Genomic DNA, 26,391 nt, shown 5'->3' with positions numbered 1-26,391 from the left:
TCTTTTCTTAAGTAGAAACTTACTTTTAATATCATAGCAGGGTATATTTAATCGATTTTTAAAAATATTGTAACTGTTAACTACTATTAACCAGAGAATGACGCCATTCACTAATTCTGGAATACCTAGAAATATGCATACATCAAAAGCTCTGAATGGTTCTTTATTAGACAGTCACAGTTTTGAAGACAGCTTCAGATAAACCTAACAATTGAGAAGCTGTAAATATCCTTGTTCTTCCACCAAACTCTAGCTATATTTAGTAGCATGATTTTCTTTGTTCAAGAGTTATTTGCTATAACTCTGTATTTATGTTCTCGAAGGCAGAATACCTTGGGTATATTAGTTAAGTTGATAGGTGGCTGCATGGATGGACCAACGAATGAACCATCAAATGACTGTATTTAGATCTGTGAGAGGTAACGGCTACATCCTTCATATATGTGCATGCTAGATCTTTCTTAGCCAGGGCTAAAGCTTCCAGGCGTTTGCAAACACGTCTTTCATATTCAGCAACAATCACACTTAGATCAAAATGGAACAGAGGGAATAAGCGGGTTTGGAAGGGAAGAGCATCATTCCAGGCAAGGCGGCTGGTGGTTATGAGAGCAGGAATGGATTTACTGTCAAGCTAATGAAGCCTAATCATTGGGGCCCCCTCCCTCTCACAGGCCCCTTCCCGGGCCCACAAGCAGCCCCAGTGATGGGTTCACATGGTTGTAAGCGTCTGTAAAATCTGTCAAAGTAAAAGGTATAATCGAACTCATGCTCCTAAAGAGGGCCCTCAAAACAAGTTTCAGGCCACTCACCAACTGGGTCTGCCCTGAAGGAAGAGGCTGGTAGCAGGATGAATGCTGCTTCCTGAGAACACTGGCACAGCAGGGGGAACAGGAGCTCGGGACGCCAGTCAAATTTCTGGGGGCCTTCTCTCTCTTTTTTTTTTTTTTAAAAAAAAACACCATTTCCGAGGTTCACAGTTCTCATACCATGATTTTCCTTTCTGCCTTTACATCTTTGCAAATGAAGTCACAGAAGACATTCAGCTGTTACAAACTTCATGTCAAGCTTTGAAGTGCTTTTTAATAGCAGAAATATTTGGCTCACGTGTGGGCTTTGTAGCTATGGTAAATACCTCTTAGTTATCTGTCGCTACTGTTATTCCACACCTCCAATTTGGAGGAGAAATTCTGCATATGCATTGAGGCACTAAAAAAGAATATTGAACTATATCTCAGCTCTTTTGTGAACGGTTTCCTTTTATTTCTTCTCACATGGAGCTAATGCTTTCATCATATTGTACTGGTTATGGGTGGGAAAGCAGTGGATAGAAGGGGAACGCTGATTATTACATCATTGGTTGGCAGTTTCCTCTTAGCTTCTTGAAGGTTAAGTGGTCAAGTAGCTCCTTAATATGAGATCAAGGCATTTCAAGGACTGACTCATCCACCTGTTTCCTGGCAACGTGCTTTCGTAGACTTTGGACGAAATGCTTACAGTGGTTAAAAAAGAAACTGACCACAATTAATATGAAATAAAGACGGGAAAAAAACCCCTCATCTTGGAAGTTTCTGTACGACTACTGACATACAGACTATATGTCCAGGTACATCTCAGAACAATATATTAGAAATAGCATTTTTGAGAACAATAAATAGAAACAAAGGCATTTTGGATCTACCCTGTGTTGAACAATGACATTTTGCTTCTTTATGTAACTTCATTATTTTATGAAGGGATGATAGAAAATACTACTGCACTCCATAAGTTAAACACCTGACATGTTTATTCCTCAAAATGCAACATTTTAGAATTCTAGATATGTTTATTAATTAGTGATTATTAACACCCAGTAAACAACATTATGTCTTGTAAAAACACAATCTCTCTTCACAGCATGATGCTGAAATCTATTATTCCCTGATTCCATATGCTGAAATACACTCAAATGGTCACAAATGACCTTAAGCATTAAATAAATGTAAATGAGGACAACATAGAAAATGTGTTTTTGATTGATAACTAAAAGACCAGGTTGAAAATCACATCCAAAAATGAAGTCTTCCACAGAAGGGTATGGCAGTCTGCACTGTGGAATAAAAGCTGTCCTAAGAATGAAGAATACCCAGGTAGGAGATTGCTCTTTCTCTGGACCTACTGGAGGTTTTCTGCGAAACAGAACTGGTTTATTCATTTATTTGAGAAACACAGAGCATACTGCCCCCTGTGCCATCAGCCTACTGTGAACATTCTAATGCAGGATTCAAAAATTCATACATGGACACATTATATTCACCAGTTAATATAAGAAAAAAGAAGTTATCACTACTCCATATCCTCATCCCAGTATGTTTTCCACTTTAGTTTTTAAGCATTGTTGCTATTCATCCACCTTTGTTCCCCTGCAAGCTGAGCAGTTTGGGGTGGGAAAGCATCCTCAAACATAGAGAAAACTCAAAATGTCAAAGGATGACAGATTAACAGTAATTAAAGAATTAATTAAAACTTAGATTGTTCTTCCAATAATGTCTGTGGTTAAACACATAAAGGAAAAATACACAGATACAGATATTTCTTGTGAAAACTACTAAATGATTACTTATTCCTCTAGGTCCATACCAACGGGGCAAAATTAAAATGTAGCATCACAGGAAACACCATTGTTTTGGTTGAGGGTAAGCAATTCTCCTACTTTGGATAAGAAGGAACAGAATCTCAAAGGGAATGAATACCTAGACTATTTTAAAACCATGAAACAGAACAGGGTTTCTCAATCTTGGTTCCATTGACATTTTGAGCCAGAGAGTTCTTTGCTGGGGGGAGGGGTGTGGGGATGTCTTGCACAGGCCTAGCGGCATCCCTGGCCTCTATCCACTAGATGCCAGTAGCAACCACCTTGCCCCAGTTATAACAATAGAAGAGTCCCCTGGGGCAAAATTGCCCCCCTCCACCAGGTTGAGAACCAGTGAAATAGAGCCATTCACAATAAGGTCCCAGGCTGGGCTTCTCCCAACCTCATACTGCACCCTCTCAATCCTTAAGTCATTCCCAACCCAGTGTTTAACATAGTTATCTTCAGTTTTTCTCATCTATTAATTGTAGGTAATGAAAACGCCTGCTTCATTACAGGTTCTTGTAAGCATTAAATAAGATACTTTTAAAGTGCTTAAAACAGTGCCTGACCCACAGTAAATGTTTAATAAATATTAGCTATTGTTAGTTTTAATAATCATCCACAGTACTGAGAAAAGCAGTTTCAACCGGAGTGTTTTAATGCAAAAAGGTATCTTACCAGCTTGATATGTTCCCAGTCTTAAACACACCAGCCGTCTGATTCCTTGTGATGATGTCTCTCACATCTATAGGCCACAGTTAAGAAAGCTTCTGCAGTGATTGTCAACTGACTCCCTGCCAGAAAGAGGCCCACAAACACTACGATATTCTTATCGTACGCGGGATCAGCATGGTGAGAAGAGCTGTAGCGTGTGAGGCAGGAGGAGAAGGGTGTAGCCCTGGCTCTGCCACCAAACGTTGAATTACTTGTCACAGGCAAGCTCTTTTAATTCCCTGGACTGTAGTTTTATCACCTGTGAAATATACATTTCAGGGAGCACATTGTCAAGGCCCAGGGTGATAAGCACTGGTCAGGGAAGATGACTGTGCCCAGGTGCCAGGCCCCACTTGCTTAAAAGAGCTAGAAGCCCCAAGGTTAGCCTCTTTCTGTCAGCGGGGAGGGCAATGGCAGTCTCCTGAGACTCTCCAAGTTGAAGTATTTTCAATCTCCGAAATGCCAGTGGGGAGAGTGAGGATAAGCTGCAGGGAAAGACTTGGGGGGAAGTGAGAAGGGAAAGATGGAGAAAGGCTGGAGAATCTCTGAGGGAAAACTAATTACTGAAGAAGAAAATTCTTCTGAAGTGAAAGGCCCCTTGAAGAATTGTCTTTACAGACTTACAGTCTGGCCTTTGGCCATCGGCTGACATGTAAGGACTTGTACAAAAAGAGCCATATTTATTGAAGCCATGTTTTGAGGAGCTGGTCCATTAGAGCACAGAGCGCCATCTTCATGAGGACCCATGGGAGAAATCAAGTCAGGTTTCAACACTGGGAAAAACTGGACTTCAGATCAACTAGTTTTGCTTCAGCTTCTGGACACTATAAATCTTAGAACTGCTCCTGTTTCTCTTTTTGCTCTGGTCCTTGTGCAACTCAGAGCCAAATGGATGATCTCAGCTGAACAACTACAAGTGCTCTATGGCGCATCTTTCCTCTACCGGTCCTATACCTGCCTTCGTGATGTTTTCCTGGCTTTCTACTGTCCAACTGCCCTCGCTTTCTCCTTTATTTTATATGGTATATTCTGTGTGTCACTGTAAGAAGCCTTAAAATCTCTCTTTTGGAATAAAGCAAGATTTAAATAAACAAGAAATAAAATAACTCCAGTGAAGGTTGCAAGCTGAACTAAATTGGGCCCATGGGGAGGACACCAAGCAGACAAGCGATGTGCCCCTATTGCTCAGAAAAACAGATTTCCTGAATGCTCAAAGCAAGCACTGGCCAAGATCTCCCTGTAAGAACAGAGCCACAGGACATTTTAACCTAAATCTCTGCTTGAAACACCCGGCACACCCATTTCTTCTCTGAGTGAATAAGCAGGTACTGTGATAGCTTTCTTCCCCCAGGAGTGGGTAGGAAAAATCAATTAGGTCTCCTAATGAAGGGCTTTGTTGAGGTTTACAAAAGTGCTATAATGCAGACTTTTTTTTTTCTGGGTGAACTTTCCTGTATGCAAATTAAATACCGTTAAATTACATTCATTAAAAAAATAAAAGAGACTAATTTGCCTACTTGTTTTGATTAACTAAAATGACACATCGGCCTACAGTTTTGTCTATTTCAGGAAGAAAGTATTTCAGGAAAGTCTTCTAAATGAAATGTCTTGTAGAAAAAGGACAGCTGACGTCTTTATTCTGAGAACAAAATTAGTAAAGAGTCAGCTGACAACTGGTTTTGATTAAGTTCCCCCACACTATGGCCACACCCTTCTTGGCGTTTCCATGACATCCAAACCACATGCCATAATGTGCTAGGTACACCTGTAGCGTCGTATGAGTACATGACTAATTTGTCAAGCCAAACATATTATTTTGTTAGTGGAGGTAATACGTTTTATAAAATAGTCACAGGGAAGTTAAATTATATAACTCAGAAAACCTATTAATAATTTTTAGTAAACATCTTAACACTATATACTTTTATACAATTTATAAAAGTGTGAGTCCAGGTGATCAAGCTGAAGCAAGAATATGTATTTATATTCTAGAAGCAATTTTATTTTAATGAAAAAATTCACAGCAGTACTTAGGCTGCTTTATTTTTAGAACTGGGAAGGAAATATAGTTTGTGGTTTAGGAAGTGTTTTTTATATGAAAACAAGTACCTAGAGAAAAAATGGCCACAGTATATTAAAATATTGCCTTAAGAGATACATTTTGATATTCTGCTCCCCGCCCTTTACTTTAGGTCAGATTCTGAGGTGGTTCCTCTGGCTGGCGCTGTGTCCAATAATAGATTTTCTCATTCTTCTGTGTCACTTCGGGGTAATAAAGGGAATTCAATCAAATCGAGCCAGTCTGTCCAGGATAGTGTTCAACAGCATGTACCAAATCCTATTCTCTGAAGGCACCCACCTTCTGGAAGACTCCAGTGGGAGATGCTGGGTGCAAAGAAAGCCTTAATGTGATTTCTGATTAAACAGATACAGAGCAATCACCTTCAGTCTCCTAGTCTGGGCACCTGGACTTCTGAGCTCTAGGATATATGCTTGTGGCTAAAAGAAATCAGGATTCTATAACTAGATTTTCTCTTCAAACGAAGCATGGTTCAAGAGCGGGGATCCATCTTAATTTTGTTTCAGTTGATTTTTATCCTTACTATATATATATATATATATATATATGTTTGTATAATAATAGTTATTTGAACAAATTATATATGTTATATACATAAATATAATTAAGCTAATTATATATAAATCTTGTTTAAAATATTAGCCTCCTCCTGCAATTAGTGATTATTATATTTATCAGTAGCTGCATATATTCAATACATTTTTGAGAGTTGGCATTGTTCTTTAAGCAAGAAAGTATTTTTAAAATAATAACATTGTGATTCACAAAGCATTACTTTCTTGGTTTATGCTACCTTTAGTTTCATTGCACCTCACTGATGTGGAAATATTTGTTAATTTAAATGCTGGGAAATATTCTTAAATGTGCTTATTACTCATATGAATTGAGAGTACGATGTAGAGGTGTTTTGCACTCTGTTAGCAATGTCAACTGTACATTTATGGATGAGAAGCCTTTTCCTCCAGTGCAAGATGATACTCACCAAATCATTCCAGTTTTTGGTGAAGAGATGGTTTAATGGGGTAGCAGGGAAGCTATGAAGTCACATGAACCTGACTTCTAGCACTGGTTCTGATACTTAGTGACTGTGTGAATTTGGGTAAATTAACTTCTCTGAGCTGCACCTCGAGAATAGGAAAAATGTAGCTATTTTATAGACTTATGGAGTAGCACATAGTAGGTGCCTTACACATAGTAGGTGCCTAAATCACGTCAATTCATTATCTTTTTCAATAATTCAGGCAAAAGCTTTGGAGGGATGAGAGGCTGGTGATGGTAACTAAAGTGAGGTTTGGCAGTTAAGCTTTCTTTCTTTTCCCTGTTGCTCAAAACTATTATGTGAACACTTTTATTGTAGAATTTAAATGACGGGAAGGAATCAAAGAACTTTTGCCCTGTAGATTTTCAGTGTTTTTCACGTGTATAAATGTGCTCTGTATAGGTATAGTCTGTGTCCTCCAAGAACAGGAACTTGGTCTGTCTTGTTCGCTGCTATATCTTTCGCACTTGAAATGGCATGCAGTTAATAGTGGTTTAATTCCTTTTAATTAATTAATTAGCTTAATTTATTAGCTAACTTAAATTTAATTTCCAAAGCTATTTGTTGAACTCCTACCCAATATGAGGCACACAGAGTCCATTTTGGATCTATCTAGTAAATAGTAGAACAGCTGACACTGATATTGGAGGAAGGGGCCTGGACCCAGGATGATGGCCTGGCATTCCCAAGGTCTCAACCATCCACAGGCTGCACAGTCACATGAAGCTTCATTTATCACTTATTCAAGTCAGGGATGTTGTTAAATAAAATAATGTTAAGCCAGGGGTATCTTCTTTAAAATTCACAGGAGATTTACCAATTTTTGGAGAATCCTAAGCTCAAGATCATGACCCAGATGGTGCATATTGTGGGGATAAGATGCTTGGGTCAGAGTCATGAGGCTGGGTCACCAAGCATCACCATATTCTGCAGATACCCTGCTTGGTGTTTACTAAGGACGGGTCAGGGCAGGGTACTTGTGTTAGGTGAATTAGGGAGTGTTCCAGAAAGGGCTGCTCACCTTAGGTGTTGTACTTTTATTCATTATGATTTGGAAGAGGCGTGGCGTCAATAATAACTCAGTATACCGTTTCTTTCCCCTATTCTTATGTCACTGTCAACACCAGCTCCAGACTTTATTGAGTAATTATTATCTGGGGGCACTTGGAGATTTCTTTCTTCATTACACTAAAAGGCTGTGCCGAAGAAGAAGGAACACAGTTCACACTATTTTAGGATAAATTCGAGAACTGGATGAACCAAATGATCCCATTTCTGATTTATCCTTTGTTCCCTTTGGGTACAGATAAAACAGCATCTGAAGGGCTCTCAGCTAGGGGGCTCTGGGTTAGACCCAGCAGTGCAGTTTAAAGGCCGAGGAAAACCTCGGGGACATATACCCATGAGTCTGAGAAAATATTTAACAACATTCCCTTATACCTCGAGTCTTACTCTCTTTTCAGATATCTCTGTTTAATAAATCTCAAATCCATATCTAGCATTCTAGGTTCAAGGTAGAGAGCTCTAGAAGACATAGCCAAATCCGTTTGATACATTTTATGGAGACAATAAATAACCTTACAACTGGTTGATATGCTTCTATGATATAAAGATTCAGAATGCCTCCATTCATTGCCTCATATATTTTAAAAATAGAAATAACAGAAGATAAACAGGAAATATCAGAAAATGCTATTTTTAAAGGTAAAAATCAGAATCTTAGAAGCTTAAGCGACTAGGAAGTAAGACTCAGTTGGATTCACTCAATTCAGATGCCTAGAACAACAAAAATAATTTTTTAAATGATGAGAATAATATACAGGCCAATACTCAGATGTGATGTGTGATTGCCAGGTCGATTTTCAATTACATTTCACTGATGTATTCATTTGTTTCTTAATGTGCTCATCTTGCCCATTAAGAATAATTAGCAGCTTTGCTTAGAGATTTTCTGGCTTCTGGCAATGTTTCTCCCTCTTTTTTGTTGACATCCACTTTTACTTTTTAGAAAGTGATTTTTGGATAATATCCTACAACTGCTATATAATTTAGCCTTCCTAAAATTTTAAAGGAAAGATGTAAACAGTAATTTTTAAATGAATTTGTTTCAATCTATATGCATCAACAGTATGTGATTCAGTGAATCTGTTATTTTACAGAAAGTGGGCACACAAATAGAAAAAAATATTTCATTCATATTAACCTCACTTGGTAAAACAGCTTACAACGAATGCCAGTTATAAGCTCTGGTAGCAAATCAAGAATAACATTAGTATCAAAAGCAGGAAAAACACGTTGCCAATTTTTAAGGCTTTATGCATGCTTTTTTCTCTTAATTAAAAAAAATTAGATCTAGTTACAACAGAAAAAGGCACACAAACATAGAACAACTGCATGATAAAAACTAAACCCTGTCAAGAAAGTCCTAAGAGATGAAATAAAACACACTAACAGTTTTGGTCTGCATCCTGAAAGGACCTACTTTATCTACATTGTAAAGTTCTTCCCCTCCTGCCCTTTGGCACCCTGCTATATTAAACCCATTGTAAAACCCAGCACAATAAAGCACTCTCAGGGCTGAGCTTCTGAGGACCAAATGTTAAAAATCCATTTTCTTGGGAGGGGGCTGTACCAATCATTTCTTTGAAAGGCCAGCGGAGTGAGTACAGAATCTGAGATTTCCTCTCTGATTTCAAGAGCTGGCATGGCATCTTTGCTGTTTAAAGCAAAGGTGCATTAATTAATGACTAGCATTGCTTCCCTTCTTTGGAAGCTCTGTAGTTTAGCTCAACAATAATTTTAGTACAATTAAATTTACATACTGACCACAGATGCTTCCCATAGTTTGATAAAAGTTCTAATTGGTTTCTGATGCTATTAAATAAGACACCTGCTGCCTTGAGAAAGACCTCAGGTTGCTGGGCCCAATCTGAAAGTTTCCGTGGTTAAAATGACCTTCTTTTTCCCAATAATCCTGCTTTTTTTTTTCCCCCCCAAAAACATCGCTGGGGCTGAGCCAGCATACCTGACTTCCTGTTGCTCTCTGTGTTCCCTGACATGTGGAGGAGGAGCAGAGTGAAATGATACAGTGCATGGAAGAACTCAGAATAAAGCAGAGTGAATGAAACAATATCGCTCATCTTCAGGAATATTTTGAGAAACTTGCGACAGTCTGAAGATCATGATTAAAATCCTGCATTTTAAAAAAGGAAGCACCTTTTGTGATCTCTTTCCCCTGTGTGAAAGGCCAAGATTGTGATTGGCTGTTTTTCCTTCCTGATTTTTTTTTTTTTTTTTTTTAAGTGTGTCAGGCAATTAGCTGGGTGGGGCTCTGTAGAGCACACAAGTGCCGCTGAACAATATTAGCTACTGTGCTTCTGGCACCTCCTTTCTCCTGTCTGAGCAGCCTGATACAGCTACTGCAAATTTTATTTAAAAAAAATTATATAGCAGAGGCAGAAGAAGAAAATCGAAAATAGGCTCTAGTAGGATGCTTACCTCTTACAAAAATCAAAACTGCTTTGGCATTTTAGGGGCCTAAAATCCAAATAAGTAGATTGCCTCTTTCATAATTTAAATGGAAGGCACACCAAAAAATCCAAAGCAAATATATCCTCCACTTTTCCTCTCAATTTCTAACGGCTGTTAACTGCTCCTGAACAAATCAGCTCGATTGCTAAAGTAGCCACAAATTATGCTTGCTTTCTTAAAGTACAGTTCAATTTTCATGAACTCTGTGTACATATTAGTAAAGCATAATCTAATATAATGGGGTTTGAACTGTAATAGCATAGCAGAACAAAAGAGATAGCTTTTATAATCCTAAATAAAAGGAAATAATGAAAAACTGATAGCCGTTTCCAGTGAGGAGAGATAGGGAACTCCTCGGGAATTAGAGTAGGTATAATATTGCATGGTCTGCACATACAACATCAAACGGAAGAAAGGTAATAATGAACATGAAGCTGGAAGTTAATTTTTACAAGCAATATCCAATATAATAAATGTTAAATCATTTATTTTATCCCGGCAAATTTCAATGGAAATAAAAGGACAAGAGTGCTTGAAAATTATTATGAAACAAACGTTCTTATTGCTTTGAGTGGTCCACAAATCATAAGCTCCTTTAATGAGAAGTGACTATAAAAATCCATTGAAATTAAAAAAAAACAAACCACTTAGTCGTATCCAATGAATTCCATATATTTCTACTTTTTCTTAATTACTTATCATGTGTGTGTGGGGAACTCTCTTTTAATACCCCATGCTGTCTTTCTTTATATCAATTGTTAGTCAGCCGGGAAAAAGGAATGAGCACAACAAACCCATTTTCTATCTGAATAAGGATACTTCTGATGGCCTTTTCATTCCCATCAGTTAACAGAACTTCTTTGACATCTGCAGAAATAGCAACCTGAAAAAAGAAGGGAGCACAGCAAACAATGAGCAAATATGCTTGTCTGTGTGGAAGTGAAGACAGGAGTGACAAGCCTTCAGTATCATGCTTCCTCACCTATTTCTCTGTAACAATCTTCAATCTTTTTTCATTTTATGTCTGCATTATTTTAATCATTCAATCAAATCAGTCAATACTTTTATCATTCCATTTGCGGGAGCCTCTATCTTGCTATCATTCTGTTCGGTAATTGCATTGTGACAGCGGATGATGGTATTCTGAGAGGCTTTCATTTGTGGGCTTCTGTTTATCTAGTAGAGCCATCATACAAGGCTGTCACTCTGCCTTTCAGCTTGCTTCTGTCTGACTGCCTGATGCCCTTCATATAACTTTGCATTGCAGGCAGATGGCTTTGTGAGGGTAATTTTTTTGTGAGCTTTGACATGCTCGCACATTGGGCTGTAACCCTGACACATTGTGTAAGAGCGACAGGTTTGTCAAATGCCAATCAGTGTAACAATATGCTTTTATTTGTAGAGACATAAAAACTTGTCTAATGCACTGTGCTGCTACATAATATCTCCTGAATACATGACTCAGAACCCAGAGAATGGGGAACGACGTTCCTGAATGGCCAATCTAATTCAAAAGAATCTAATTACTGAGCGCTCTGGATCATGTTTGTTGGTGTAATAATGCAGGCAAAACATTAGCAGCTATATCATGGTGCTCCAACTGTGATTCGCCGGGCTATTCCTGTATCTTAGCAAGTGGGACTATAATCTGAAAAAAAAAAAAATGCTTTCGCTATGGTGAAGAAACACTGTGCGAGGCCTGGAATGTCACAACAAGCAATATTGACTACACTGAGGTAAAATGTTTCTGCTCATCGAGGCAACCATAAAATCAATATGATCCGAAAGTAAGTCAATCTAGAAGGTCTCTCAAGACCCGGCAGCTTGACCGCAGCTGATGCTGTTGACGGTTCTCTGACCCAGCAGTTGGAGGCCCTGGAACATTTTTCCTTTTGTTCCTCCCTCTGAATGGGATTGGAATTGAGAAAAGACCTACCATGAGCCCAGCCAAGCATGTCATGCCACCCCCTAGCTCACACACAGCAAGGTCCCTGAAAGAGAGAAAAGAAATGGTAGAACCCACACAAATTAGATGAAAATGGTCAGAGAGATATATATGTTACAAGAAGGAATTGCCATCTGCAGTAAGAACGGCGCTACCGGGAAGCTGTGGAGACATGACGAGGCTCCCGCATGTCGTTTTGCGTTTTAAAAATAATTATGAAACAGAAAAGTCACAAAGCAGGCAAATCAGTGGGGGTTCCCTCATTAGTGTTCACTGCAACATTACCACCGCTGAGCTGAAAAATCGGAGAAGGTTCCCTTTTTTTCCCTTGTCAATGGCGCTGTCTTTTAGAACTAAACTAGCTAGAGTAGCGAAAGATAATTGTTAGGAAAGGATAACACTGTTAATCCACATTCATTCCTTCAAAAACAGTTAGTTAGACAAGTAAATGAAGAATATATATGAGTGTGTATATACCTATATTATGGTCACATACACACAACACACACACACACAAATACATGCAATCTTGAATTTAAAAAAAAATTCTAAAACAAACTGAAACATTTTGGAAAGCTGAACCGCCCCCATAAAGAACAATTACACAAAGAGCATTTAGCAATTAACACTTAAATCACAATTGACCCCAACACAACACAGTGAATAAACAATGCAGGGACATAATATGGTTAAGCCAGCAAACCCAGGCTCAAGTAGTGACTGGGCTCTGACTTCACTGCTTACAAGTAAAGCAGCTCAGAGTTAAAGCTGACAGTCTGGGGGTGGGGGGTGGGGGGTGCAGTCTGGCACTCTGCACTTACCTTCCTCTTTGTGCCTAAATATCAGCCCTCAATGTGTGACATTCTTGCCCTGGCCCAGTGCTCGCTGATTGGAGCTCCAGGCAAGCTTAAGCACAGCGAGATGAGCAGATGCCAGACTTCTAGGGCAGCTCTGCAGCCCAATTCAATACTGCCCTGTTCTTACTTTATATGCTTAGACTCTTTAAGAGATCATTTCTTCTTCCCAGTTTGGGAAGTTTATTTCCTCAACAGGATAAAAAAAAAAAAAGAGAGAGAGAGAGAAAGAGAGAGACAATCAAGGGAGGGAGAGGTGAAAAGAGAAGGAAGAGGAGGAAAAGAAGCCAAGCAAGGACATTCATATTCTGAAATACACAAAATGAGTATTTAGTTGTTCAAAGCAATTACAGACTGGTTGGTAAATATGGACCCATAGAGCTTCAAAAACTACATATTATTGACCCCATCTTGTAAATACATATTGTTAAAGCACACACCCAATCTTATAAGTATATATTGTTAAAATGATCACTAACGGCTTGTCTGGAATCATAATGGGCTATTCAGGAAGCATATACTGGATGGCTTTTATAAAATGAGAATAAAATGCAAAAACCCATATTTTCTGGGTCTACCAAACATCTTCAGCATTTTTTTAAAAAAGGAGTTTTTTCTTTTTCCTGAATCCCATCCATGGGTTTAATCTATAATGCACATTGACAGTTGAAAACATTCATTTCCATAGCATGAATCTGTAATGGTAATTTATATTTTACAAATACATATTGTCTTGGGTATATAAAATACCTTTAAAATCAAGGGTGGGATGGCATCTTTAAATCATAGCTGTGGGGTATTTATTTATCAAAAGTTCTGTAGTGATTTCCCTAGCAGAAGTTTAAAGAATGTCTTTATTGTTTTTTTTGACCATCACAATTGGTAAGGATTGATTGAAGCTTCACTTTTGTTTCCCCCAAATCAAAGTGAAATAAAATGCCTTGAGTGGAAATCAAAAGCCTTTGACATATAGCAAAAAGCTTGCTGTGCAATATTAGTACCCAAAGGCAATTCAGATTTCTTTTTCAGAAGCAACACGTTTTCACCATGACCTTTTTCCCCCTTTCCTTCCTTTTTTTCTTTCTTCCTTTCTTATATATATATTTTTAACAGTTTACTTTGAAGAATGTAATCATGGCGATCTTTAAGATAAAGACACAGTATCCATAGTGCGCTAAACAAATTTTTAGGTGCAGTTTTGTACCTGAATACATCACTGTGCTTGAGGCAGTAGTAAGCCAAAACCTCTTCAGCCGGCCAGATGCCTGGAAAACACAAGAGGATATAGGCTTTTTGATTACAGAAGTTTCTTCTACAAACACTCCTTACAGTCATTCTCTTAAGAAATGGCTTTTTGAAAATAATGTTCAGTACAAGCTATTTCAACTTGACTCAAACTTACCATAATTATTACTAGTAACGTCATATCACATGCATTTCTTTTGTTGTTGATTATAACTCTTTTCCCAGGAAAATAGGATAATATCCTAAATCATTTTTACTAGATTTCAGTCACAACGAAACAGTAAAACAATAACAACCAATATTACAAATACCCAAAATTAAATTTTAAATGGTATTTCAGGTAGCTCTCACTCTCGTACACATGAATCTTCTTTTTGGTCAATTTATAAGCATCAGTTGAAGACAAACCGTATATGCAGCTCATATTCAGCAAAAATAAATGGAAAAATCATTTGCAGGAGCAAATAAAACCACTGAGGTCATTATACCTTTTTGTTTGATTCCATACTAATGTTTTTCAATATGCATAATTATTTCATTTCTTCAATAAAAAAATCAAACTGGAGTATAAAATTGAGAAATTTAAATTTCACCAACTTTAGTACATCTTTCAATTTAACAATAATCCTACCCACTAAATTCCATGGAGGGGCATTTTCTAAAATCATCATCTGTAAATCATTTATTTAGAAGACATACAGTTTTCATGAATGAATATAAATTGTTTTAAGAGAAGACAGACATGCTTGGAAATTATAGTTTCTAGTGGTTATCCCAGGATTACAAGTGCTTTTAATTTTTTTCTTTATACTTTTGGTATTTTCCAAAAATTTTTACAATGACTATATATTGCTCTTATAATCTGAATAAACTATACCCTTATAAAAATTATGTTTTCCCCATGTGGTCAGACTTAAAGATCAGGCAGGGTACCAGGCATCCTGCACCGCCTGGGGCTGAGAATGCCATGTGGTCTTGGGAAAGAGCAGGGAATGTTCCTTGCCTTAGTATTAAGCACTCTTCTAATGGGTCCTGATGCAAAGTTGAAACACCTAACGTGACTTAATTTTCCCAGATGAATCTCCAGCTTCAAGGAGTAAGAAATGCAAACATTTCAGAGAAGATGATGTCAAAGAAATGGTAAATAAAATCCTAAGAGAATCAATGGATAGACATACAAACAGCAAAGAAATGACTCTATAGAGCATCTGCTGCAGGAAAGTCCAGTCAGGTGTACTCACTAGCTCAGTCTTCCTGGCATTTCTGGTAGAAATGACAGTTTGGGGGAGAAACAAATTAAACCAGCAAGAAGTGTCTGTAGTCATATTTAGAAGGAAAGTCAGAGAAGCAGTGGAGTGTAGCAGTTAAGATCACAGGTACTTAGGAACCAGACTCAGTTGGGCTCCAGCCCCAGCTCTGCATTCCCTAGCTGAGTGACCTTGGCTAGATTACTGAACCTCTCTATTCCTCAGTTTCCTCATCTGTAAAATAACATTATTGTAATATCAACCTTACAGGATTGCTGTGAGGATTAAATGAGTAAAGTATATGAAATGTATTTAGAACAGCTTCTAACTCATAACAATCTCAAAGAAAATGAAAGTTGTTGTTAATGTTTTTCTCCTGCAGAGGAGGATAAAAGAGTGGAAGAGATAATATGTGAACCCCAAACAATTATCCTAATAACCAGAACACATGGAGAACCTTTTTAGCCTGATCCTAATGATTAGTTTTGGCACGACCCCAGAGTCCTAATACCTGGCCTACCTCCACACAGAAAGAACTCCAGAAAGACTAAAACACATAATGAAATTCTCTGAAGGAAGAGCCCAAGACAGTGTTCCACACCAAGTGAATATAATCACCACAATAATGAATTTCTTTATGCCTGTAGTAGATGGTTTTGAGGTTTTAAAAAATAATGTTAGGGGAAGGGTATTTAACTAAAATTCAAGCCTTGATTAAGTACAAAAATTTGACTTCTAAAAGGCATAGTCTTTTACAATAGTTTTATAATTTTCTCCCCAAAATTACAGAGGTTGATTTTTAACTAAATTAAATACAAAAGGTTCAAAGAATAAAGTTTAAAAATCACCTAAAATTCCACCACTAGTATATAATCACTGTTAACATTTTGGACATCATTCCGAAAGATCTCTCTAGGCATAAAGATATTTTACACAGTGGGATCTTCTCATGGATGTATTCAATAATCTCATTTTGCCCTACTCAGTATGATGGATAGATTCCCATGGAAAAAAAAATACTATACCTGCATCATTTTTAATGACTGCCTAAATATTTTATGTTTGCATCATAATTTATTTAACCAGTTTCCTTTTGATAGACATTTAAGTTAATTTCTAAGTTTTTGATATTATGAGATTATAAAGTGGTAAAATAAAGACACATTTTTTTCCCCAACATATAATTTTTCTCCTTAGGTCAAATACCCAGAAATGGGAAATGTGGTCAAAAGTCAAGTACATTTCACATTCTGATATATCAAACTGCACCCCTGCAAAGCTGTACCAAACTACACCCCTAATAAAGGTGTTTATTTCCAGGGGACTTCCCTGGTGGTCCAGTGGTTAAATGTCCATCAACTAAGGAATGGCTAAATAAAATGTGGTATGCCCATGCAACAGACTATTATTTGGCAATAAAAAGAAATAAAGTACAGATTCATGTTACAACATGGATAGAACATGAAAACATTATGCTAAGTGAAAGAAGCCAGACACAAAGGACCAGATGTTTATGTCTTATTTTTCCATTTATGTGAAATGTCCAGAATAAATGAGGGGTGATTGTTACTGAGTACAAGGTTTCTTTTAGATGTGATGAAATATTCTAAAACTGATTGTGATGATGGTTCCACTACTCTGTGAATATACTAAAAAAACAGTGGGTGAATTGTATGGTATGTGAATTATATCTCAAAGCTGTTATCTTAAAAAGTTTTCTCATTCCATTCCATGAGAATGTAATGGTCTTTTAAAAAAGATTTTATTTTTAAAGAAATTATACACATACATGGTTTAAAGAGCCACTGAGTTTTATGAGAATGATTAAGACAAAACAGTAGTACCCAGCCCCCCTGCCCAATCTTTCTCCTTCCTCAGGAATTACTGCTTTCAATTCTTTTAGCTGATTCTTCTGGTAATTACATTTTTCTACATACACGTTTATAATGTTACTTCTTGATTTTTCAGGTTTAGGCAAAATCTAATGACCCCCATTATGGAAGGTAAGCATTTTTTGCCTTTATCTCTACTCCTCTCCCCACATCACACATACCATACTCCTCAACCATCCACCATCACCATCTTTCTAATACAGCTATATTATAATTTGGTAAGGTCACTACTCATTGTCAATTTTATTATAACCATGAAAAAAAAAAAACAACCGAGCTATGTTGTAAACTAGGATTGGTTTTTCTCTCATGCATAATGTTTCCCCCATCTGGAGTTTATAATTGTCATTTTTTTCCTCTCATTTGCTAAGATTTTTTATTCAATCTCAAAATCCAGTTGTTGATTTCCCCATTCAATACAGTCACTCACATGAGGTATTCTACCAATTTCATTAGGAAATATCTCCTGTGTTTCCTGACCTGCCTAGGTCTGGACTGGACGCCCAATATACTTAGTGCACCAGTGTAGCTCTGATCTCCTGAAATCCATCTTCCCTATCATTCCAGGCTTCCTTTTGTCCTTCTGCTGTGTTCCATTTCTCATGTCCTCTATGCTTTGTCTTCCTTTCTTGATTTACTTCCTCATTTTAGTGTAACACAGGCTCCGGCAGCTTCTTGAGAAAAAGTGTGTGGAAGGTAAATGTTAGAGAACTTAGATGATTCAATGGTGATTTCAATTTGGAAACTCCATGTTTTTCAATTCCTGAAAAAAGGTTCTTGGGAAGTTCCATTGATTATTTCCTTACCTCCATTTTTATGTCTTCTTTCTCTGAAACTTATGATTTGGATGTTGAATCACCTGAACTCATCCTCTAATTTTTTTATCTTTTCTCTCCTGCTTTCCATTTCTTATTGTTTTCTACTTTCTTGGAAGTTTTTTCAACTTGATCTTCCAGCTCTTTTATTGTTCTTTTCATTTATGCTATCATTGGTGGTAGTTCTCTGAATATTTCTTTTTCAGAGCATCTTACTCCTGTTTCATGAATGCAATACTTTTTAAAAATTACTTGAAAATATTAATTATAGTTTAAGTTTTCTTATCTTTACATAGTTTGTCTTCCTCATGTTGCTTTTTTCTGTTTATTGGTTTTGGTACCTGTCACATTAAAAGCTTTCCTCAGATACATCTGGTAGTTCTTTATTGTTTACATAAATGTGATTGTAGAAAGATAAAAAGCTGATTGGAGGTGAAGAGGGCTGAGGAGTGTGGGTGGGGTGTGAGTGGAGAGGCTCAGCAATCAGTCAGCTTACATTAACCTAGTCCCTCCACCCTGCTTTTGGTGCACTCTCTGATTTCAACTGTGCCTATTGTCCTCCAACCCAAAAACCATTGATTTAACCCTCTCCAGAGAATAAACCTCCTCTTCTGTTGGCAGTACAGAAGGGGAAGTTACCCAGTAGCCTGGAATGGGGAAATTACTGCTTCTTAACCCATTTTCAATCAATCCTCCTTATTTTACCACCCCCTCAACTCCTACTTTTAGAATTACCTGGTGACACCAATTCCTGAGCCTTTCAAAGTTTCAGGTATGAACTGGGATGGTTCTCAACTTTCCCAATTGCTGGCTTTCTAATATCTGCTAAGTCAATGACGTCTCATCCATGTGCTTCTTGGCTTCCAAAATTATGTTCTATGTTCTCTTATTTTGTCATCCTTGTGGGTTTATGTCTTAAAAACATCCCTTTAACAGTGGTTCTGCTTCATGTAACAGAGAGAAACTCATTGGAAAAATGATGAGAATAATTTTTGGAAGGACATACAAGCCAAGGATGCTAATGGCGAGGGTTTTTTTTTTCTCAAGATTTTTATACTCCATTAATAATATTGTTGGGTTCTATCAATCAATTATAGGCACTTTTGCTATATTCTTGACATCATCTGATGAGGCAGAGCAGAATGATCATAGTGGCATTTACAGCAGCTAAAGTATTGATCCTCCCCAAAGCATTACAAAACATTTAAATTAATGGCTTATTCTAGATAACTTGTTTTCTAAAACACATGCCATGAATTAGGACACTTTCTTAAAAGTTATTCAGTCACGTGACTTCCTGTTCCTTAGTGCTTTCTGTATAAATTGAATTACTTTAACTCATAGGAGAAAAGACCTTTTTCATCCATTGGACCTCCATAAAAGCATTAGCTAAACAAGAGTTCTATCTGGAAGAAGAAGAATATTATTCTTAGATTTCCATGGTCGTTTGGTTTCATTCCTTTTTTTTTTTGAACAAAGGTTTTATTCCCTACAGATAGTTCTCTCAGAACTGGGCCTATTGAATCTGTTAGACTTCAGAAAACCCATAGTCAGCCAACACTAAAATATGACAAAATTAGCTGTCTATGTAGAAATAATGAAGGGCAAAGTTGGTGATATGATCTATTTCATGTATGTAACCACTTTTTTCTCATCTCTGAAGTAGCTTGTTTAGAATTACTTTAAATGCCAAGTTTTGTGGTTAATTTAGAAACAAACACATTCATCATTAACCCAAAGGCTGAACAAATCCTAAAATTAACTGTCTGTAGATATTGAGACACGAGTCTCTATCCAAGCATGGGTCTTTCTAGATCACTTCCATTTGAGAGCTTTTTGCTTCCCTGTAGTCCGTGCTGTCAGATGTAGACAGCATCCGACAGGCAGCACTGCTGACTCCCTCTTCTCACTCTAACAGCTTGTACTTGCCCCATGATGACAACACACCTAGCTCTTGCGGCAGAGACATGGCTTTTCTGTGCTCAGCTGATGTTTGGACAGCCAGCAGCAGCTTTCTTTACCCTCCTCCATCTAAATGATCATGTCTATCATGCAGGAGTCAGAAGTAAGCCCTCTCTCAAACCTGAGACTTAAACGGAGAGCCCAGCACACCTTTAGCTAAGCCGTTGACTCTTCTGGAAGAAGAAATGCACCAGTGGATATTACTAAAATGGCTGGAATGGGTAGGTAAACGTCTTGGACTGTTTTCAGTGTTTATGCTCTGTCTCCTTCTCCTTAAACATTTCTGCTTTGTCACTGATGCTTCAACCCAGATTAGAAATCCATAAGAAAACTACAGAATGCTCTATAAATATTTATTGGGCATCTACTATGTTTCAGGCCCTGTAGATCAGCAGGGAATGATACAGCATGGTCACTGGAGATTCAGTCTTGTTAGGGAAGGAGACTATTAGACAGACAATTACACAAATAATGTCCCTAATTATAACTGTAATAAATGCTGTGTGGGAAAAATAGAGGGTGCTTCTGAGAACCAATCATAGGGGACTTAACCTGGTTGGAGGGGAGGTTGGGAGGAGTCCATCAGGGAACACTTCCCTGTAGAAATGGCATGTAGGCTGAGACCCAGAGGATGAACAGCCAGGTAGAGGAGGAAGAGGGGCACAGGGCTGGAGGGAATGGTCCACAGAAGGGGAGCACCATGAAATAAAGCTTTGAAAAGAAGAGCATGATGTTCCGGGAATGGAAACAGGGTCAGTGGAGCTGTAGAATAAATGAGAAAGGAATAGGTAGGACAAGATGAGACTGGAGGGGTGTTTAGGGGCCAGACCCCACAGCCTCAAAGGCCATATTAAGAATTTTAAATTGCACCTTAAAATAAATGATATGTTTTAAGCGGCAGAGTGGTATAATCAGATCCACATTTTAGAAGATCAGTCTGGCTACTCTAGAGAAAATAGATTAAAAAGAGGAGGTGGGGGAAACTAGGCAGGAGACTACTACAATTACCTAGGTGGGTGCCGATGGTGGCTTGGGTGATGGTTAGTGGAGATGAAGAAAAGTGGAAAGATTTGGGCTATATTTAGAAGGTACACTGACAAGACTTATTAGTTAATTAGATGAAGGGGGTGGTAAGAGAGAGGGAAGTGTCAAGTGTGACTTAGGTTTATGGCATGAAGAAGTGGGTAGATGATATACAGCACATACCTATAGGATTTTCCTTCAATTTTACACGACCTCCTCCTCAGGCTGAATTCATGGTACAAAAACACAGCGAGCAGTCTGGGGTCTGATTCTGGGTCTACCACTAACAGTCTGTGTGATACTGGAAGTAATTTAGCCTCTCTGAGCATCAGTATCCTCATCCACGAAATACTAGGCTTGGGTAAGATTACGCTAGGGGGCTTTCAAGCTATAAAAAGCTACAATAAAGAACCACACCTCATGCTCTAGAGTTAAGTAGAGTTCAGCTTGAATACTGGCTCTTACTGGCGATGTGACCTTGGGCAAATACCTAAAATTTTAAGCCTCATTCATTCATTGAACAAATAATTATTGGCAGCCAGGTGGGTTCTAGGAGCTGGGGATACAGCAGTGATTAATAGGGGCAATAAACAAAGTAATTTTAGATAGTGATAAATATTGTGAAGAAAATAAAACGTTAATGAAATAGAGAATAACTACTGGGGTGGGGCTGTTGCTGGGTAACGCCTCTGTTTTCTCATTTAAGTACAAGCAATAATGTTACTGAGTCCAAGCTCGCTCTGCTCACCGCACGACAGGCCAAGAAATCAGAGATGAGGTGTTGAGGCAAGGAATACGACTTTATTCGGAACTCCGGCAGACCGGCAGACTCGTGTCTCAAAATAACCATCTTATCCGGGTTTGGATGCCAGTTTCTTTTATAGCACAGAGATGGGGGAGGAGATGAGCACGTAAAGTAAAAAGGCCAATGCCTCAGAGCAACTAAGCCCGTGCGCCACAACTACCGAGCCTGTGCTCTAGAGCCTGCGAGCCACAACTACTGAGCCTGAGCGCCACGACTGCTGAAGCCTGCGTGCCTAGAGCCCGTGCTCCGCAACAAGAGAAGCCACCGCAATGAGAAGCCCGCGCACCACAACGAAGACCCAACGCAGCCAAAAAATAAATAAGTAAATTAATTAATTAATTTTTTAAAATAAAAAAAAAAAGTAAAAAGGCCATAAGATTTGCAAATATCCCTTGGAATGTCCAGCCTCGGGGAGGGGATGTGTTTCTTCTTTCTTGCAGCAATTTCTGTGTGGACAGGGTCAGGATGTTTCCCTGAACAAAGGCACTTTGGTTTAACATTCAGGCAGAGGGGCAGGGTTCCCCTAGGCAGGCCGTTATGTATAGACAGTATCCTTTTAGTGAACAAAAGCAGTGGAAAGCAAAGGTTAAGGTAAAAGAAACAGGTCCAACATGTAGTCAGATTTGGCTCTTCCCTGTTGCAACAACAGTACCTATTCACACCATTGTTGTGAGGATTAAATGAGATAATGCATGTAAGACACTTAGTGCCTGGGAGATAGCAAATTTTTTTATAATGTTTGCTATTGCTGCTGCTGTTGCCTTTATTATCTTGACATGTTTCTATCCAGGGAATTTTATCAATCTTGATTATATTTTTATGACACCTTCAGGGAGATTATTATTTCTAATCGATAACCCACAAAATCAAACCAAAACTGAATGCTGGAAAAATTTGTCCTAACTATGGGAACTTTGAAAATCAATCCTAAGTAAGAATTCCATATATATGGACAATACTTGTTCTATATTTGTCCCTCTACTCTGACCAATTAACAGACTTGCTCTGAACAGTAATTATTAAGCATGAGCCTCCCTGTGTTTGTGGAGAGAGATCATGGAGAACACGTGTACGTCTGGGTGAAAGGGAACGTCCGTGTAGCTCAGTACAGTGAGAGGGTGGAAGCTTGCTCTGTGACATTCTAACGCTTGTTGAATGCTGACTGCTGCCCAGGCACTACAAGGTAGATGAGGAAATCAAGGCACTGAGAGGTTATGAAAACTTCCCCCAAATTAGGCAGCTGTTTTGTCATAGAGTTGGAATTTGAATCCAGGTAATCTGACTCTAGAGCCATTATTCTTAACCTCTGTGCTATACTGCTGTCCACCAGATTGCAAAAACAAGGGTCCAAATGAATTGCTTTGCAATGTTATTTCTTCTGTTCCAGTGGAAGCCAACTGATATAGATAATGAGCATGTGGAAGTGAAGGGGCACAAAAAGTTGCCCAGGTATTTCAATAATAAATTCTTCTAGGACTACAAGCTGGGTCGGCTTAGGGGTGTGATTTGATTAGAAATGCATTAAATTTTAAAACTTAAATTTTAATTCAGATACCTATTAATTTGATGATTATGAGGTAAGGGAAAGCCGAAAGGAGTCCCGGCTCCAGTGTGAAGCAGAGGCAGGGATGGAGAGTCTTCAGAGAGTATCCCCCAGACCAGAGCCTTCAGTCTGATGGTCAGTTTTAGAGCAGATGCTGTGAAATCAACTAAGTGACACGAGAAATGTAGACAGGACGAGGAAGATGCTGAAGCACCGCTGCGAAAAAGGAACACACTGCAGCCACAGCCACAGGTTCAGCGGCTCAGACAGTGAAGATGTGAACTTGGAAGACAGCTCTGAGGCTTATTAGCTTTGCGACCTTAGCAAGTCACTTAAGCTTTCCTTGCATCAACTCCTTATCTGGTAGTAATAATACTGTCTAAACTGTAAGTATAGATGGGAATGTAATAGGGAAGAACAAATCTGACTCCAAATTCGATCTGTTTCTTTTGCTTTAACCTTTGTATTCTATTGCTTTTGCTACAAGTTAAGAATGTTGCCTATAGCCTGAAATATACAGGATAACACATCCTCAGGCTCTGACCTTTAAGGTATAACATTTTCCATTCTTATAGAGATAAAAAGTTGCAGAACAGAATAACACTTGCTTGTTGGAGGTTTACAGAAACATGTGACCTGACTTAGTGGACAGCTGCAAGAACAAAGGATTGGGACACCAAGAAGTTTACAATAACCAACCACACCCCTTCCCCTTTTAGTATAAAAGAAGCCTGAATTCTAATTTGGGGAAGATGGTTCTTTGGGACACTAGTGCACTATCTTCTTTATCTGCTGCCTTTCCAGATAAAGTTGGAGATAAACTTTCCAGATAAAGTCCACCAACTCCTCTCCGGATTTATTGGTCTCTCGTGCAGCAAGCAGTATAAGTTTGGACTCGGTAACACGAGGATTGAATGAACTATATATAAGAGTACCAAGTAAGTGCAATTAGTGTTTGTTGTTGTTATTAGCATCACTTATTGAACACTTACTACCTGGCAAACACTGAGCTGTGTACTTTATATAGATTATCTCATTTAATCCTTAAAACAACCCTATAAGGTATGTACTGTCGTTATGGCCAGCTAAGGGGCACAGCGAGGTACACCAAAGCACAGAAAGTTTAAATGGCATAGCCAGGGTTTGAGCCCACCTACTCACTCTCTAAATCTCCGTCTCTTAAGCACTACACTAATTGCCCCAACCCTGGTGTCTGGTTCTGGAATCAAAAGGGCTAGTTTCTAGTTCTCATGACTCATTCAACAACTAATTTTGGGACTTTGGACAAATCATATTTGGGCTCTAGTTTCAAGAATAAATTGGAAGGGTCAAATTGATTTCTGAGGACCCTTCCAGCTCTAAATTCAATGCCTGTAGATCGTTATAATTGTGCATTTCCAAACTAAAGCTATAAAATCGTCAGTAGGCTTTAGCCCATGACATTTTAAAGAAATTAGGTTGGTTAAAATGTTTTATTTGTACTATAATTCAGGAAATATTTTAGAAAGGATTCAAAACCATCTTAGAGATCAAGTCTTCATAACATGTCCACTTTTATTGAATTAGAACTGCCTTTGTAAATTAAATCTCACAGCTTCAGGAAAGAACTACCCTACATCTATATATTCTATTTGTGATGGCTTTTTATTTACTTAATCCAGCATATTAATAACAGACAACTTCCTCAAGTCCAATTTTTCCTTTTCCAATACTGAGCACAGTTCTCAGATATATGTTGTATTTTTTCCTCAAACATATTACTTCCTCAGAGTAACAAACTACCTTTTGGGCAGAAGAAATTCTCCCAAGGTCTCCAAGCACAGGTAGAAGAATCTCCCAGTGTGAGCTCTCTGGGTGAGTAAATGTTCCATCTCCACTGGTCAGAGAGGATGTGAGAAAGTGAGAACAGTCATTTCTCCGAAAGGTAGACCCAGGAAATCAGACCAGAGGGCTCTGAGCAGGAGAGAAACATGGCCTGGGTTCCCCCAGGAACGCAGCACATCCTTCCCATAGGCCAAAAAAAAAAAAAAAGGGAAGACTTTCATTGCCAGTTTTACTCCAAGTAACATCCTCCCCCAAGGCCCTCAGCGTAGGCTCACCCTTTTAAAAACAGGACTGTCTTGTGTCTTGAAACATCATGTAAGAGCAGTAATGTGTCGAATGGAGTGGAACAAAGAGGAAAGTATTAGAAATAATTGTTAGTGTTCCTTATGTTAGGTATCTAATCACTTCACCCATGCAGACACACACTTGTTACATGGAACACCAAAGGGGAGTAAGGACAGTGTGGTCCTCCTCGAGTTACGTATGATTCCTGAATTTGATTTCTACAGCAGCTTCCTGCCTTGGAGTCCAGTTTTATCTCACTTCTGGGTAAACACTGCTACTGAATTCCAAACAAATTGAAAACTTTGTGTTCCATGTGGAGGGCATGCTCTGTGCATTTATGAAAGCCCCCCTGGAGAGAAACGGGTATTTAGGAGGCACATGCTACAGATGCCAAAGCCACAACCTACATTTATTAAAACGGCCCTGGCCTTAGGCTAGTTAGGCAACAGAACTTGTTTATTTAGCAGTGTCATTTGGAAGACACCAGCATTTCAAAACTGCCTTCATTCCAAACTCCTCCACTTAGGAAGGAGGATGAGTAGGACCACCTCTCCTTTTTATAGCAGGAATTGCCTTTAGCACGTTCCAAAAGGTAAGACACCATTTAGCAAATTGACTTGATAAATAAGGCAACGTCTTACTGAGGTTCAGTCTAAACCCACTTTAAATAAACCCCTCGGGCTTCCCTGGTGGCGCAGTGGTTGAGAGTCTGCCTGCCGATGCAGGGGACACGGTTCGTGCCCCGGTCCCAGAGGATCCCACATGCCGCGGAGCGGCTGGGCCCGTGAGCCATGGCCGCTGAGCCTGCGCATCCGGAGCCTGTACCCCACAACGGGAGAGGCCACAACAGTGAGAGGCCCGCGTACCGCAAAAAAATAAATAAATTAAAAAAAAAATAAAAATAAACCCCTCTCTGCCATTCTATCTGAAAGTAAATGTATAATATTCAGGTAGCTAAAAAAACGAAACCAAAGGA

At 38.6% G+C, this 26,391-nt stretch overlaps 1 protein-coding gene across 1 annotated transcript in view; it reads right to left on the bottom strand.

Annotated features, from left to right (window-relative positions):
* The window catches only part of CAMKMT (calmodulin-lysine N-methyltransferase), a 406,140-nt gene that overhangs the window by 41,307 nt on the left and 338,442 nt on the right, over nt 1-26,391 (bottom strand). The window contains exons 4-7 of the mRNA XM_082851893.1: nt 13,979-14,039; nt 11,912-11,966; nt 10,795-10,858; nt 3,290-3,356 (exon numbers count right to left, since the gene is read on the bottom strand). Of these exons, the coding sequence (XP_082708019.1) occupies nt 3,290-3,356; nt 10,795-10,858; nt 11,912-11,966; nt 13,979-14,039 (247 nt within the window). The remainder of the gene's footprint in view (nt 1-3,289; nt 3,357-10,794; nt 10,859-11,911; nt 11,967-13,978; nt 14,040-26,391) is intronic.

This window comes from Leucopleurus acutus (genome assembly GCF_964270905.1).
Source record: "Leucopleurus acutus genome assembly, chromosome: 12".
In the NCBI taxonomy this organism is placed as follows: Eukaryota; Metazoa; Chordata; class Mammalia; order Artiodactyla; family Delphinidae; genus Leucopleurus; species Leucopleurus acutus.
Note: the sequence above shows the minus strand (reverse complement) of the source record. Positions and strands in the feature narration are given on the sequence as shown.